General features: G+C 38.6%; 1 protein-coding gene across 1 annotated transcript in view; it reads left to right on the top strand.

Moving 5' to 3' along the window:
- LOC140143364 (integrin beta-1-like) overlaps positions 1-10,543 on the top strand; it is a 32,238-nt gene extending 21,695 nt beyond the window's left edge. Inside the window, exons 14-24 of the mRNA XM_072165219.1 lie at positions 630-820; positions 2,362-2,446; positions 3,035-3,177; positions 4,148-4,220; positions 5,291-5,354; positions 6,003-6,130; positions 6,244-6,339; positions 7,231-7,360; positions 8,032-8,148; positions 9,132-9,322; positions 10,021-10,543. Of these exons, the coding sequence (XP_072021320.1) occupies positions 630-820; positions 2,362-2,446; positions 3,035-3,177; positions 4,148-4,220; positions 5,291-5,354; positions 6,003-6,130; positions 6,244-6,339; positions 7,231-7,360; positions 8,032-8,148; positions 9,132-9,322; positions 10,021-10,083 (1,281 nt within the window). The 3' untranslated portion in view covers positions 10,084-10,543. The remainder of the gene's footprint in view (positions 1-629; positions 821-2,361; positions 2,447-3,034; positions 3,178-4,147; positions 4,221-5,290; positions 5,355-6,002; positions 6,131-6,243; positions 6,340-7,230; positions 7,361-8,031; positions 8,149-9,131; positions 9,323-10,020) is intronic.
- Positions 10,544-13,198: the final 2,655 nt, after the last annotated feature.

The following is a 13,198-nucleotide window of genomic DNA, read 5'->3' as shown; positions in this document are numbered from 1 at the left end:
CAGCAAGACCAGCAAGTGTGACCAAATACTCATTGCTCTTGACCACTATCAGAAATTATAGCAAATTATTACACATGGGAGGATTCCGAATTTGTAATTGTCAAAAACAACATTTTGAAAGTATTTGCCGACGGAAAAAGTTATTTAACAACGGAAACGTTTACAATAATATTACAAAATTGAATAAAATAGACAATTTTGCCGCAAAATCTGGTGTCGTTTACCGCCTTTGCATTAAAATGTTTAATGTGGTGACTTTGAGCGTTTTGCTATTCTTCCATGGAGACTTTGTCGGTTTGGTAAAAGTTTCCATGGAAAGTCTCGTGGCGACTTCCTACTTTTTGCTCTCATTCCTAGCTCAAATGTACAGGAAGACCATCCGCTGTGTCGAAGGTCACTTCCAGACTTCCTGTCTACAATGTGTTATGGCAGCACGGAGGTGGTCACGTGCCTATTTATAAATATAGTCCAAGCATACTGTTGATCAAAAACAAAAATAAGACTGAAATATGATGTTGAGAAAGTACCAGTTTCTTCACAGAAGAGTCGAAAACTAATCAATATAAAAAGATGAAGCAAAGAAATAACACATTTACGATCGTTTGTTTAATTATTTTCAATACCATCAGCAAATTACGTCCGAAGTCAACGTTGGGGACACTTCTCCAGATAATATCGATATTTCTTACACGTCCTATTGTGTTGGCCAAGGCGCAGTTCCCGGTTCATCAAAATGCACTGATCTGTTACTTCAAGAAGTTGTGGAGTTTGATGTAAAGATTATGGCTAAAGATTGCTCACCTGATGGCGGACAACAAACGTATGTATCGTATTTGTTAACAATTGCATACCTTCCCTCTTAAAAAAACAAAACAAAACAAACCAAAAAACTGCAAATATATAGTGCACTACGCACAGGTACAAATTGAAGCTTAGACATTGATCCACAAGCCTCAGCAGACTCTAGCTGACCACTTCTGCTCCACATCATTCCATAACCATTAAAACAACTCGGGGACTTTGCTGCTTTAAAACGCACACCCAAGACATTCCACAATTGACCACCGCAGCCAGAATCAGCTTCTCGAGTTTCGTACGGGTTACAAATAGGGAAAATCACCAGTAAGGAAACTCAATTTTTCAACGAGAGCGTACTAAACCACCGCCATGGTTCGAACCCGCAACCTCTCGCACCATAGTCGAACGCCTTATCAATTGAGCTAACGTGACTGCTGAAAGACCACTGATATCGTGAGGTCCTTGATTTTGACGAACGATGTTATTCGCAATCCCTTTTTAAAGCGAGAGTACAGATCACTCGTCTTGAGTCTTGAGAACGATGCCTTCTATTTGCGAACTTTTGAAAAGATCAAATTTTCACCTCCAAATCAAGAGAGTATAAAGCTGCACTGAAAAAAGTGATTTTCTAAAGTATTTGACCTGTGCACTTGTAAATTGGTGGGAATGTGTGTGCTGATCAAACTTAGCGATTCCAGCCAAAAAAATGATCGTCGTTATAACGGTTGCCATGGTAACGGTGGCCATGTTGGATTTTCACATGATGTCGTTGCGCGTCATTTTTCTCAGTCGTTCTTTGGTATTTTTTTCTGAAATTTGTTTTATTTGACAAATTTAGGTCTAATTATAAAATGTATAGAGGGAATTTAAAAAAAAGGTTGTACGGTTACGCTACGGTGCATTAAAATTGGTAAATTTGCGCATTTTGGCGGTAAATTTACAAAAACGGGTCGTTTCCATGGTTACCAGATGTTTTTCAAAATTTCCTTCTATAAATATTTAGATACAGGTCTGTCCAACATACTTGCCAAAAATAAGCTCAAACAGATACACCATTACCAAGAAAAGTGACGCGCAAGGTAAAAAATGATGCGAAACAACATCTGGCAGAAAATGGCATTTTAAGTCTAGAAACACTTAATATGTTAATTAGGCAGCAATTATGCATATCAAATATTATAAAATCATGTTTCTGACAACAATAACATTTATACTAATTATTAGCACTCTTTATAGACAATAAACATATTACATTATTCAGAAATTAATTTTTAGCTGGAAATTAATATCGCCCCTTGAAAACAATACAATACATAAGAAATACATTACGTGTATTAGTATAGGACAGAATTCAATTCGCGACTTTTTCACGTCACGTTGTTCCCTTTGATTACTTGCAACTTCTGAACCAAATGTCCGATTTGAATCAAATAAAAAGCAAATAAAGGCCCAAATTCTATAGATTTTTTAATTTAGAAAAAACATAAAAAGACTAAAATATCCCTATTTCACAACAATCCTGGTGCAGCTTCCCCTTAATGCAGGTTATATTTTGTTCCACAGATTCACAATCAGACCGTTTGGATTTGACGAGAGTCTAACAGTGACTGCTGACGTCATATGCTCATGTGATTGTGAAAGTAAAGGGGTAAGATTTTTTGAAATTAAGAACTTTTCCTGATCAATATCTATCGCTGCCTGAACTGAGACATAATAAAACAGATATATATCTCAGTAAAATCAATACAAAAATATACATAAATATTGTATGTGTTTCATGCTTTTTTTATTCCCTGTGCTTTGAACTGGTTCAAGGAGAAAAGAAAAGCACCAGGTCCAGTAATCATTTATCTTTGCATAATAATCTCTCTTTTTGTTGTTGTTGTTGCTTTATGATATGAATCATTATAAATCGAGGGTTGAGAGGTAGAATGCCTCAACTCACAATCACATGCTCTCACAAAACGAGCATAAAAGTCGCCAGGGCACTATAGAAGATACAGTCCATCAGTCATGACAAAATTCAGTAGAAAACAAAAGACATTCTGAAGGAAATATTGATATTTGAAGACCAAAGCGAGGAGCCATCCTAACATGTCTGGTATGATTTTAAAGCATGTAAAATAAGGATTCAAATCTGGAATATCTCAGACAAACATTTTGTTAATTTTATGCTCATTTTGTGAGAGCTGGTCATTGTGAATTAAGGCTTTCTGGTTCTGGGCCCTCTATTTAGGTAAAAGACCGTTCGTTATGCAGTGGTGGAAATGGTACATTTACATGTGGACAATGTCAGTGTGACGAGGGTCGTTATGGAACAGAGTGTGAATGCGATGGTGACTCCGGGACTGACGCAGAAGATTTATCAAGCTGTATTCGGTATGCGTATTCGCTAAGCGATCATTTAAAATAATACACTCATAGGTTGTGTAAGAAATATCATTCACAACCGTAGGCAACTTGATGGGGTATTTGCAAAGACAGAAGTATGAATTTAATTGGAAACATCTGTAGGATAAATTCCGACTTCTGCTCCCCCGTGATGCATAAAGTTATCCATGAGAGTTTTCTGTCAATCGGAGGGGAGGGGCGTTAAGCCATCGATCCCGTGTACAGAGAGACATACGTATACATGTATCTCGCAGTTGGTTTAAAAAAGAGCAATGTGTTTACTCCTGATTGTCCTTTCCAATCCATCCCAAATGCATTTGTCATGAATAGTTTGGATGCTTTTATAGGGCCAAGGTTCTAGTTTTCAAGCAATCCAAATAAACAATCAAATCAAGGAAGATTCTATTCAACGATATCATCTCACACCACCAAATAAATCCCCATAGAGATATGTACTAAACTTGCCTCAAGGAAACGTCATTTTTTCTTCGCAAGAGCGACTCAGTTCCTAGCGACAGCTATGATGGTTGAAATTAGCCCTAGCCTGATCCCCCTGACTGGGAAAAAATATAGGTTGACCGTCATCATTTTTTACGACTGGCCCTTGAAGTCTATGATATGTCTGGGAATTACCTAATTTACCTGCAAAATCATGCCAGTGTTTCTGTATAGAAAAGGCTGCTTAAAATCATTAAAAAATACTCGATCTCTCCCACCTGTAGTACATTTGCAGGATTTGATATTACTAATCATGACCAATCCAAATTTATGCAAATTTCTGCTCATTTTAATGCTTACTTTAGGCCATCTATGGGTTTTTCTGAGAAATGCATTCAGGGCGTACAAACGTATAATACTATTTGGTGGTGTAAAATCATATTGAAAGTTTTATTTACGCTTGTGTTGGCTTTAGTAGATTCCACCATAACTAATTACAATTTTGTCCTCATATTTCTAGACAAAACTCCACCAACGTGTGTCAGCTGCGAGGGCAATGTATATGTGGTCAGTGTGCGTGTAGTAATCCAGAGGTGGGTATACGGTATACCATTCGATATGCATGATCAGGGGCGTAGCCAGCTTTCTTGGTCAGGGGGGGCAAAATAACATTTTTGGGGCACAGACGAAAAAAATTGCAGTTGCATCATACAATACATAGAGACTGTATGTCTTCGAGCTTCCCGAAAAGGGCCTTATTGGGATAATGTGCGCACGTAGCGCGAAAAAAATGGTATTTTACACTATTTTCGCCCATTATCCGGGTAAAAAAGGGCTTTATTGTTACAATTTGCGCGCGTAGCGCGGAAAAAATTTTGTATTTTACACTATTTTGGCCCTGAATTTTGCTAGAAAAGGGGCTCCTTGCCCTTTTTCTTTTCCTTTGCCCTCCTGATTTTCTCTCTCATTTTTTGTCAGAGGGGCACTTTTTCTTTCATTTTTTGTCAGGGGGGCACTCTGCCCCACCTGCCCCCCGCTGGCTACGCTACTGTGCATGATGAATAAAATGCCCGGGGATCTTAAAAATGTGTACGGAGAGGTGCCACGCAGACTTTCGGATGCTGACTTTACCTACTATTTGCTGTTTTGCTACCCAACAGCATACAAATTTTTAACAAAAATCACCCGAATTTGCCCTAAACCCACCCATCGATATACAAATTCGCTAAAAAGGTACCCCAAAACCGTGGCACATCCCCGTATACTTTCAACCAGGAAGAGATCCCCGGTAATATGCTTTATTCACAGCTTCACTAGTGGCGTCGCCAGAATTCATTTCGAGGGGGGGCAATGGGGGAAGATGAATTTGGGGGTGGGGTGGGGGAGTCGGAATATTCTCTTAAAATAGGGCCATTTTGGTCTAAAAAAGGCAATTTTGCCCCCTCCCCATATAGGTCGATGTTGGCCCAAAATAGGGGAAATTTCAAAACTAGTGAATTTTCATTATACTGCAATGTAATGTATATATATATCTCGTGATAATAAATGTTTGACAATATTATTGTGATACTGCTTTTTAAAGTGAACATATAACAAATGCTAATGTTTTCTGATGAAAGAAGTATTAATCTTTGTCTCGCTTCTGTTTCTAATACTTTTTCAGTATTTTGGCCAACATTGTGAATGTGATTATAATTGTGAAGAGTTTCAGGGATTACCGTGTGGAGGTAAGCTTAGTATCATCATCATTTATAAAATCATCGTTGTTTATCGTCTTCATCGTTGTCGTCATTATCATCACCGACGTCGTTGAAGTCAACATCATTGTAATTGGCATCGGTGTGTTTTCACCGTCGACATCGCCGTCGTCGCGCCGTCGCAGGTTGTCATGGATATTTATCTTGTTTTTGTTTTTTAACTTATATTTTGTGTACAATGTAATTCGGCATCAGGGCCGCGATTTTGTGAGGATAAATAAGTTATATCATATCATATCATATTATATCATATCATATCATTTCTTAAAATATCATATTATATGATATCATAGCATATCATAACATAGCATAGCATATCAGAGAAAAGCATATCATATCATTTATCATATCATTTATCATATCATATCATATCATATCATATCGTATCATATCTCATATATCATATCATATCATATATCATATCATATCATAGCATAGCATATTATATCATATCACACTGTAAGTACGTCAAGTTTCTGCAAATTATCACCCGACAATCAAAATTTGGTAGCTACAATTACAACCCTGCTGTTGACCCTAAAATGGAACAACTACCCTTTTAGCAGAAATACACATTTCTGTGTTATCTGTTGATGAATTATTGGATGTTTTTTACAGGTGAAGAAAGGGGTGACTGTAACTGTGACACAAGGACACTGAAAAGAGAATGTCGTTGTAAGCCTGACTACTACGGATCTGCGTGTGAATGTATAACAAGTAGAAAGGACTGTGAAACTATAAATGGGGTAAATATTAAGAGTGACATAACGTTATATTTATGATATTACACGTTTATATCCGTATAAATTGCCATTGTGGTAACAAATTAATATATTTAACATTTGTGTTTTTCTTGTAGTTACTTTGTAATGGTTGGGGGAACTGCACGTGTGAAGGTAAATGCGAATGCAAAAAGGAGTCGCCATTCAGTGGTGACAAATGTGACGAATGCGCGGTACGTATAGCGTCCATCGCGACTTTCTAAATCTCCTCGTCATCCTTATGTCACGTGATAATATCATGGCTCGTCGTATTTGCTCATGATATTTCAGTCAACTGATATTTGTATTTCAGCCCATAACTAATACGTGTTCAGCTGCAAGAAAGCCCATGCATATACCGTACACAATGTTTCTCATTTCCCCTCATTCCAAATCATTTTCTCGAAAATTGAAACCGGCCCGACCGGTCCTAATAATTGTCCCGGCCCATTACCGCTCACTCTGTGAGTCCGTCTATGATTGTAACTATTGTAGAGGAGGGTGACTCGATTGGCCGCCTCATTTAGGCTTTTATTGACAGTACTTTGATGAAGTTCATAGAATTCATCTACAATTTCTTCAGAGTTGGCCGAAATTGGTGCATAACTGCAGGGGCGTAGCCCGGGGGGGGGGGCGTAGCAAGCGGGGGGATAGGGGGGACGAAGTCCATGGGCCCTGATGACTATTATTGGTTAGGGATAGGGCTGATAAAGGAGATGTTAAAAAGGCCACATACTGCTCCTTGTCCATGGCCCCGTTGCTCCTACGCACTTGCATAACTGCAAACATTGAAGAATGGTCAGTTCTCCATTCTGTTTTTTGAATCTTGCAGATATGAGGCGTGGTGATACTGGGTTATATCCAAGAAGTGCATTTTGTGCTATCTTGCTTAGGATGAACGCCACTCCTGCACGGTGTATTATGTGATTTTCCGAACACACAATCTTGAATCCTTGACTAGTCCAATGAGTTTCTGTTACTACTACAATTTCCCATCAGGGATGTTCCACATCATTACTTGAATTTGACATTTGTTTTTGCTGCTGAACATTACCTTACCAACGTGTTTCTTCTACCTTAAACAGACGTGTGTAGGACAATGTGCTTCGTTTCAAGACTGCGTTTTGTGTGAGGTTTTTGACAAAGGACCTTTTACTGATGAACAATGTGACATGTGCAAAGCTCCGATTACTTTAGTGGATGATCTTGTAAGCCGTAAGTATGATTCTCTAGATGAGTTGACCTTGACAGTCGCGTAGCCAAGGGGGAGGGACAAAGGGCCCAAGCTATCCAATGCGATAAGTCTTGCCCATTTGAGGTGCTGGCAGGGGCGTAGCAAACGGGTGGACAGTGTGGACGGAGTCCATGGGCCCCGAGCAAAAGCAAAAATGATGTTTGTTAGGGATAGGGCTTTAAAGGAGATGTTAAAAGGGCCCCACACTGCTATGGGTTCTCGAAGCTCTTGATACGCTCCTGGATGCTGACCACCTTTTTTTATTTAAGACTCTTATGCATTTATTTGTACCTTTTAGCTCATTTGACCCTTTTCGTCAAATTTTGCCCCCCCCCCCCCCGCTATAAATGTCCTGGCTACGCCACTGACCCATGATATCATATGCATGCATAGTGCATTCAGGAAAGGAAGTTTCCTATTACTAAGACCTAACTTTTGAGACAGCTTGTATATTTAAAGGTGCAAATTTAACCATAATGGCACCTTGTTTTACCTTATCGTTCAGAAATTCTTGTGACACTCTTATACATACACACCGTGTCCGAGTTTCATTGACATGATTGTGCAATCAGACGCAAACTAGTGTTTTTGATTCTGTCTTTGATTATCTGTGGGTTTGTGTTTAATCGTGTTTTTACTTCGTTTCATGCAGTAAATGGTACAGATATCGTACTATGCGAGTACAGAGATGATGATAACTGCACTATTCTATACACATACAACCTACAGGAGGATGGCACGTACACACTGTCAGTACAGAGAGAAAAAGGTACGAATATCAATATTATATCAATAACAACAATAGGTCTGCCATTACACAAACAAAAAGCCAAACAAACAATATTATGAATTGTAAGGAATAGGTCATATTATATGGCTAATTTAAATTTAAAATATGTGACCGTCCACGGCGAATGAGCCGTAAATTCATACCCCGGTCAATTTTGTTTTATTTCGTGTTTAAAAAATAAACATCATAAACTGAAAAATGGTATATCATTTGACTTCAAACGATATCCAGAAGCGGGGTTATGGTTTGTTAAACTTTGCTCCTTCAACAAAATTATAGCTTTTACGTTTTTACATGTGTCTCTTTTTCCACATTGTTGGCAAATTATAAATATCAAACAGTCATAATTGGCGGTCATTTCAAATCATCCCCAAGTCAACGAGGTTTAAGAAAGTTCTCTCATTGTTAATTGTTGGTTATGCATACCTGTACAAAATACAATGCCTGGTAACCCACCACTTGAACAGGATTTAGCAATATAAGCAAACAAAGACCAGAGCTATTAAAAGTTCTATCGCCATCTAAGGTAGAAGCTTATTATCCACTTCAACAATAGGATTATTGATTAGATTTTGACTATCGAAATGAGACGGATGTCGGGCCAGCTTAAGTTACCGATGAATATGACCTTACACCGTAACTTAGAATACAATTTAGGGCATTTACGGCTCATTTGTGCTGCCGGGTCACATATATGTAAACAGCGCCCTCAATTTGTACACAAATGACCAGTTTATAGAATAAAAATTACCACATAAAGTCAAAAGTCAAAAAGAAAAATGAATAAATGACCACAACAAACAACCGTGGCCTATAATACACCACAACACATGTTTTTTTGTTTTGTTTCTGTTTTGATTTTTTGCGGGGGTGGGGTGAATAAAATATAAACTACTAATAATTTAATTGATAATCTTTTGTTTCTTCTTAACGCAAACCTTCATTTTCATTACCTTATGTAGTGTGTTTCAAACCTAAAGACGGCGGCAGATTAACTCAGGTTGCGTGGATGTGGATTATAATCGGCATTATAGCCGGTATCCTATTGCTGGGAATCATCATTATTGCTCTTATCCGATTATGGATTTTTATCCAAGAACGCAGAGAATATGCCAGATTTGAAAAGGAAAGGAAAGGCGCAGGCTGGAACAAGGTAAAGAGCTCGAAAGCAGAAAATGTATACTTTGCCGCTGTGAATATTTTGGCTAATAATGTAGGCCTAGTGTGCCTTTGCTGTGCAGGAAATTGAAATATAAAGTTTCAGTTGGTCGTCGCTCACGTGGCGTAGCTATAGGGGTTGTGACGGCCGAGGGCAAGGATATTATAACCGAATGATGCTCCCCGAACTCTCCCCATCAATCAAACAAATGCACGCGCGCAAAGCGCGAGAAAATTTGCACACATATTACTAATTGGTTACAATCAAGTTGAATTTCGGCCTTTAAATGGGCTTTCAAAAAACGTTATATGTTGAACTGAGCGGGAAGCGAAACTTTTGACTTTCGCCGCTTGGAGGAAGCGATTCGGCGCCTCCTAGCCTCCTAAGCCCCCATGCCACGTGTCACCGTGACCTTCTAGCTACGCCACTGGTCTCTCAAATATCGGGTGTTTTTAAAAAAAGCCAGTACATAGTACATTAATAACGTTTGCGTCAGTAGATCACATCAGGACTATTGTAATCGTATCCGCACGGAATCGTCAATCATATCAAAGACCCAATGAGCAGCCACAATTGGATAGCTAGTTCAACTTAATGTATTGTAATTTGTAAACATTTACTTACGACGTTTGTCGGCTATAATACTGTTGTCTAATATAATACAATATAAATCTTGATGTTTCTATTTTCAGAGTGACAATCCTTTGTTTAGAAAATCAACGACAACATTCCTGAATCCCATGCATGGAAAGTGAAGTCTGTCAATATGAAAATTATCCTCGATGATCCTCACCCTGTATCCAAATTCATCACCATCACAAAGCTTTGAAATAATGGCTAGCAATGTAAATAGGGTCTATTACAAACGATGAACATTTGATTTTTGACCAATGAAATGAATTGTTCTTTCCAAAGTAAGAATAAATAAAGGAACCAGCCCATTCATGCCATTGGTCAAATCTCAATCACCCCTCGCTAGCGCCGGGAGTATAATGCAGTAACTTACCAAAATGATGTAGCTTACATGTATAATTGTGGTACAATGTCGACCCGGAACTACTTGTGTATCGGAAGGATTTGGACATAACTTTTCGACCCGGAACCACTTGGATCATCGTGGAATGTTTGAAAAGGAAATTAAAATGTAAACAATGGTATATAATTTGTAGCAAAACGAGAGGTTTCCTTAATTTAATGCAACTGAAAACATAAAGAATGGCATATCACATAGAATAGAAATATTATTTGATGTCATTAAAAGACATGATTAATATATTGTAAAATGTAGTTTTGTATTAATTTTATAGCAACAAATAATCATTCAGTAAAATACGGTGCAATACTCACACATGTCCAAAAAGTTTAAAGCATTGCATTTAAGGACCATTATGCAGTCCAAAGTCTGAAGGTATGCACATCACATCGAGGTTTTTCAAAGAGACGAAAAAGTAGTAGTCTCATCATCGCGGTTGATCAAAATTCGCTGTCCAATCAACACGGAAAAGGCGAGAAATATCATCTAGAAAGCGGAGAAAGACCTAATCGGTGAGCGTATTCGTGTAGGCATACATTCTAGATAAAGACTTTAACGCCGCATCACGCAGAATTAGAGAAGCAATACAAATACGCAGAAAGGGGGCCAAAACGATCAACCGCGCGACGGGGCCTTTCGCGCGAATTTATTCCACTTTTGCAGCATATTTCATCAGTTTAGCTTCAATATGGCAACATTTTTACTCTCCTCTTCCGTTACAATGCGTTCTTTCTTGTCAAACACGAGTTCTTATGACACCCATTTGTGATGCAGGGGTTAGTGGGACTTGAAACTCCGGTCCTGGTCAGTATTGGTTGGCTTGCGGTAAATGAGAAGTTTAACCGTACAGTGTTTCTTTCTGGCTATGAGGGTATCCAGAAATTGGATGGTTCCTTCCGCCTCTTCCTCATAAGTGAACTTTATGGTTCAACGCCACTAAGTATGTATTACACGGGTTTCAATAGGAAAATGGGTAATTTCGGGTGGAATTTTCTCATATTCAGAACTCTCACAGTTAAATGCCACTAATATCAGGTGAAACTATATGATTTAGATGCCAAATGATTAAAAGCTCAACATAGCATAGGTTGACCTGAGACTTTTCTTGTTTTAACGCACTGAACCGTAAACACCTTAAAATGGCAGTGCGCCCTCGAAGCTGAAAGTTACAAGGGCGAATATTTACTAGAAAACCAAAGCCGTGCGTATGAATTTTGGTACTGTTACAACAAAAATGTCATATAATGAGAGATAATATTCCATTTTGAGCATCAAACCCAAAAAGTACTTTTTGGGTATATTAATATACTTAGTCAATTTCAGCGATTTTAAAGCAGCCTTTTTCAGATGCCATGCAAAAAATAGTTACTTACTCGTACTTCCATGTATCGCCCAGGCCTATTAGTGGTATATAACCTAATGGAGTCCGATTTCATTTATCAGTTTTGTTGATGTGGTCCATTTGCTGTTGGACTGTGTTTCTCTTCGCCATCGACATATCTTAACCGCAATTGTGGCTTGCAATCCTGGGAAGCCGTGGCAAAAGCTTGATGTTCCAATGCTTCCATAAAGATGTTAGCCGCAATCGGTGATACTGGGCTTCCCATCGCGGTCCCAAACAACTGACGGTAAATTTTCCCTCTGAAGGTGAAGTAGGTGGTTGTCAGAATAAAATCCAGAAGTTGAAACCGGTTTTTTCGTTGTATACTCTCAAGACGCTTTCTTTTCCCAGTCTTTTATGGCTTTCCTTTCTTCTTTGGTAACAGTTTGCTACGGTACTTTTGAAGACTTCAACGTGCTCGCTACTTTCGCTCTCAGTTGGATTCCATCAGGTGTTTCCTATAGGTGTTTACATGCCAACTCGGTAGCCAATACAAATTCTTCCGCAGATATCTCTGGTGGCGAATGGCGACAGGAAAAAAAACTGACAACGCCAAGAAATCAATAGGTGATTGGATGACCAGTTCTCAGTAGCATCTTCATCCAGTGTTGACAAAGATAACAGAGTAGTTATCGAAACGTAGGCTACACATTAAGTGCAATTTATTGGATCAGAAATGAGACTTTATTCTACCGATTCTGATGATTTTGTTCAACCATGGGTCAAAATTGGGTTACATAACCAATAAAATGGGACCCTGCACTTTAACATGTTTAAGGCTCAGAGATGTATTTTTATATTCTTTTCCGACAAGTCCCGCGACCTCTTTTGGAAGAGGCCGCGACCCCCAAAAGGGGAACCTCTAGCTTTCAGTAATTCGCTATTTTTGAATACTCTCATATTCATCAAAATTACGGTCTTGGCATCTTTTGGAATAAACATTGATATAAACCGTGAAAATGGCAAGCGATCACGCGAGAATTTGCAATGTTAAATTTCATTTATGAAATAAGGTTAAATTTGACAAAGTATAGAAAAGCTGCTGTGATTATTACTTTAATTGAAAACTTTGAATTAGGACGTTAGACTGGGTTATTGGGTATTAAAACTTTCAATAAGGATGCCGGATGTTTGTGATCGGCTTCCATCTGGGTAAATAAGGATGTGGGTGAAGTTACAAAAATACCACGTTATAAACGTGGACCAACTGTCTACCTTTAATATTGATATAGGCCATGTCACTGTGTGTAGGCAGTGCGTCTCCGGATACGTGTGGTCGGAATTTATGTTGGAAAACTCGAGAGACAGTCACGTACACTTAATGGGAAACCGTAGTGTGGCTAAGAAGAAGGTTATTTCAAAAATAGTAAAGCCAGGCTTCAAGTTTCATGAAATCGAATCGGTTTTGCTACGTTACGTTGTGGTGAATCCCTGCACGGTCTACGTATTCGTAAAT

Source organism: Amphiura filiformis, unplaced genomic scaffold (assembly GCF_039555335.1).
Source record: "Amphiura filiformis unplaced genomic scaffold, Afil_fr2py scaffold_21, whole genome shotgun sequence".
Taxonomy (NCBI): Eukaryota; Metazoa; Echinodermata; class Ophiuroidea; order Amphilepidida; family Amphiuridae; genus Amphiura; species Amphiura filiformis.
Note: the sequence above shows the minus strand (reverse complement) of the source record. Positions and strands in the feature narration are given on the sequence as shown.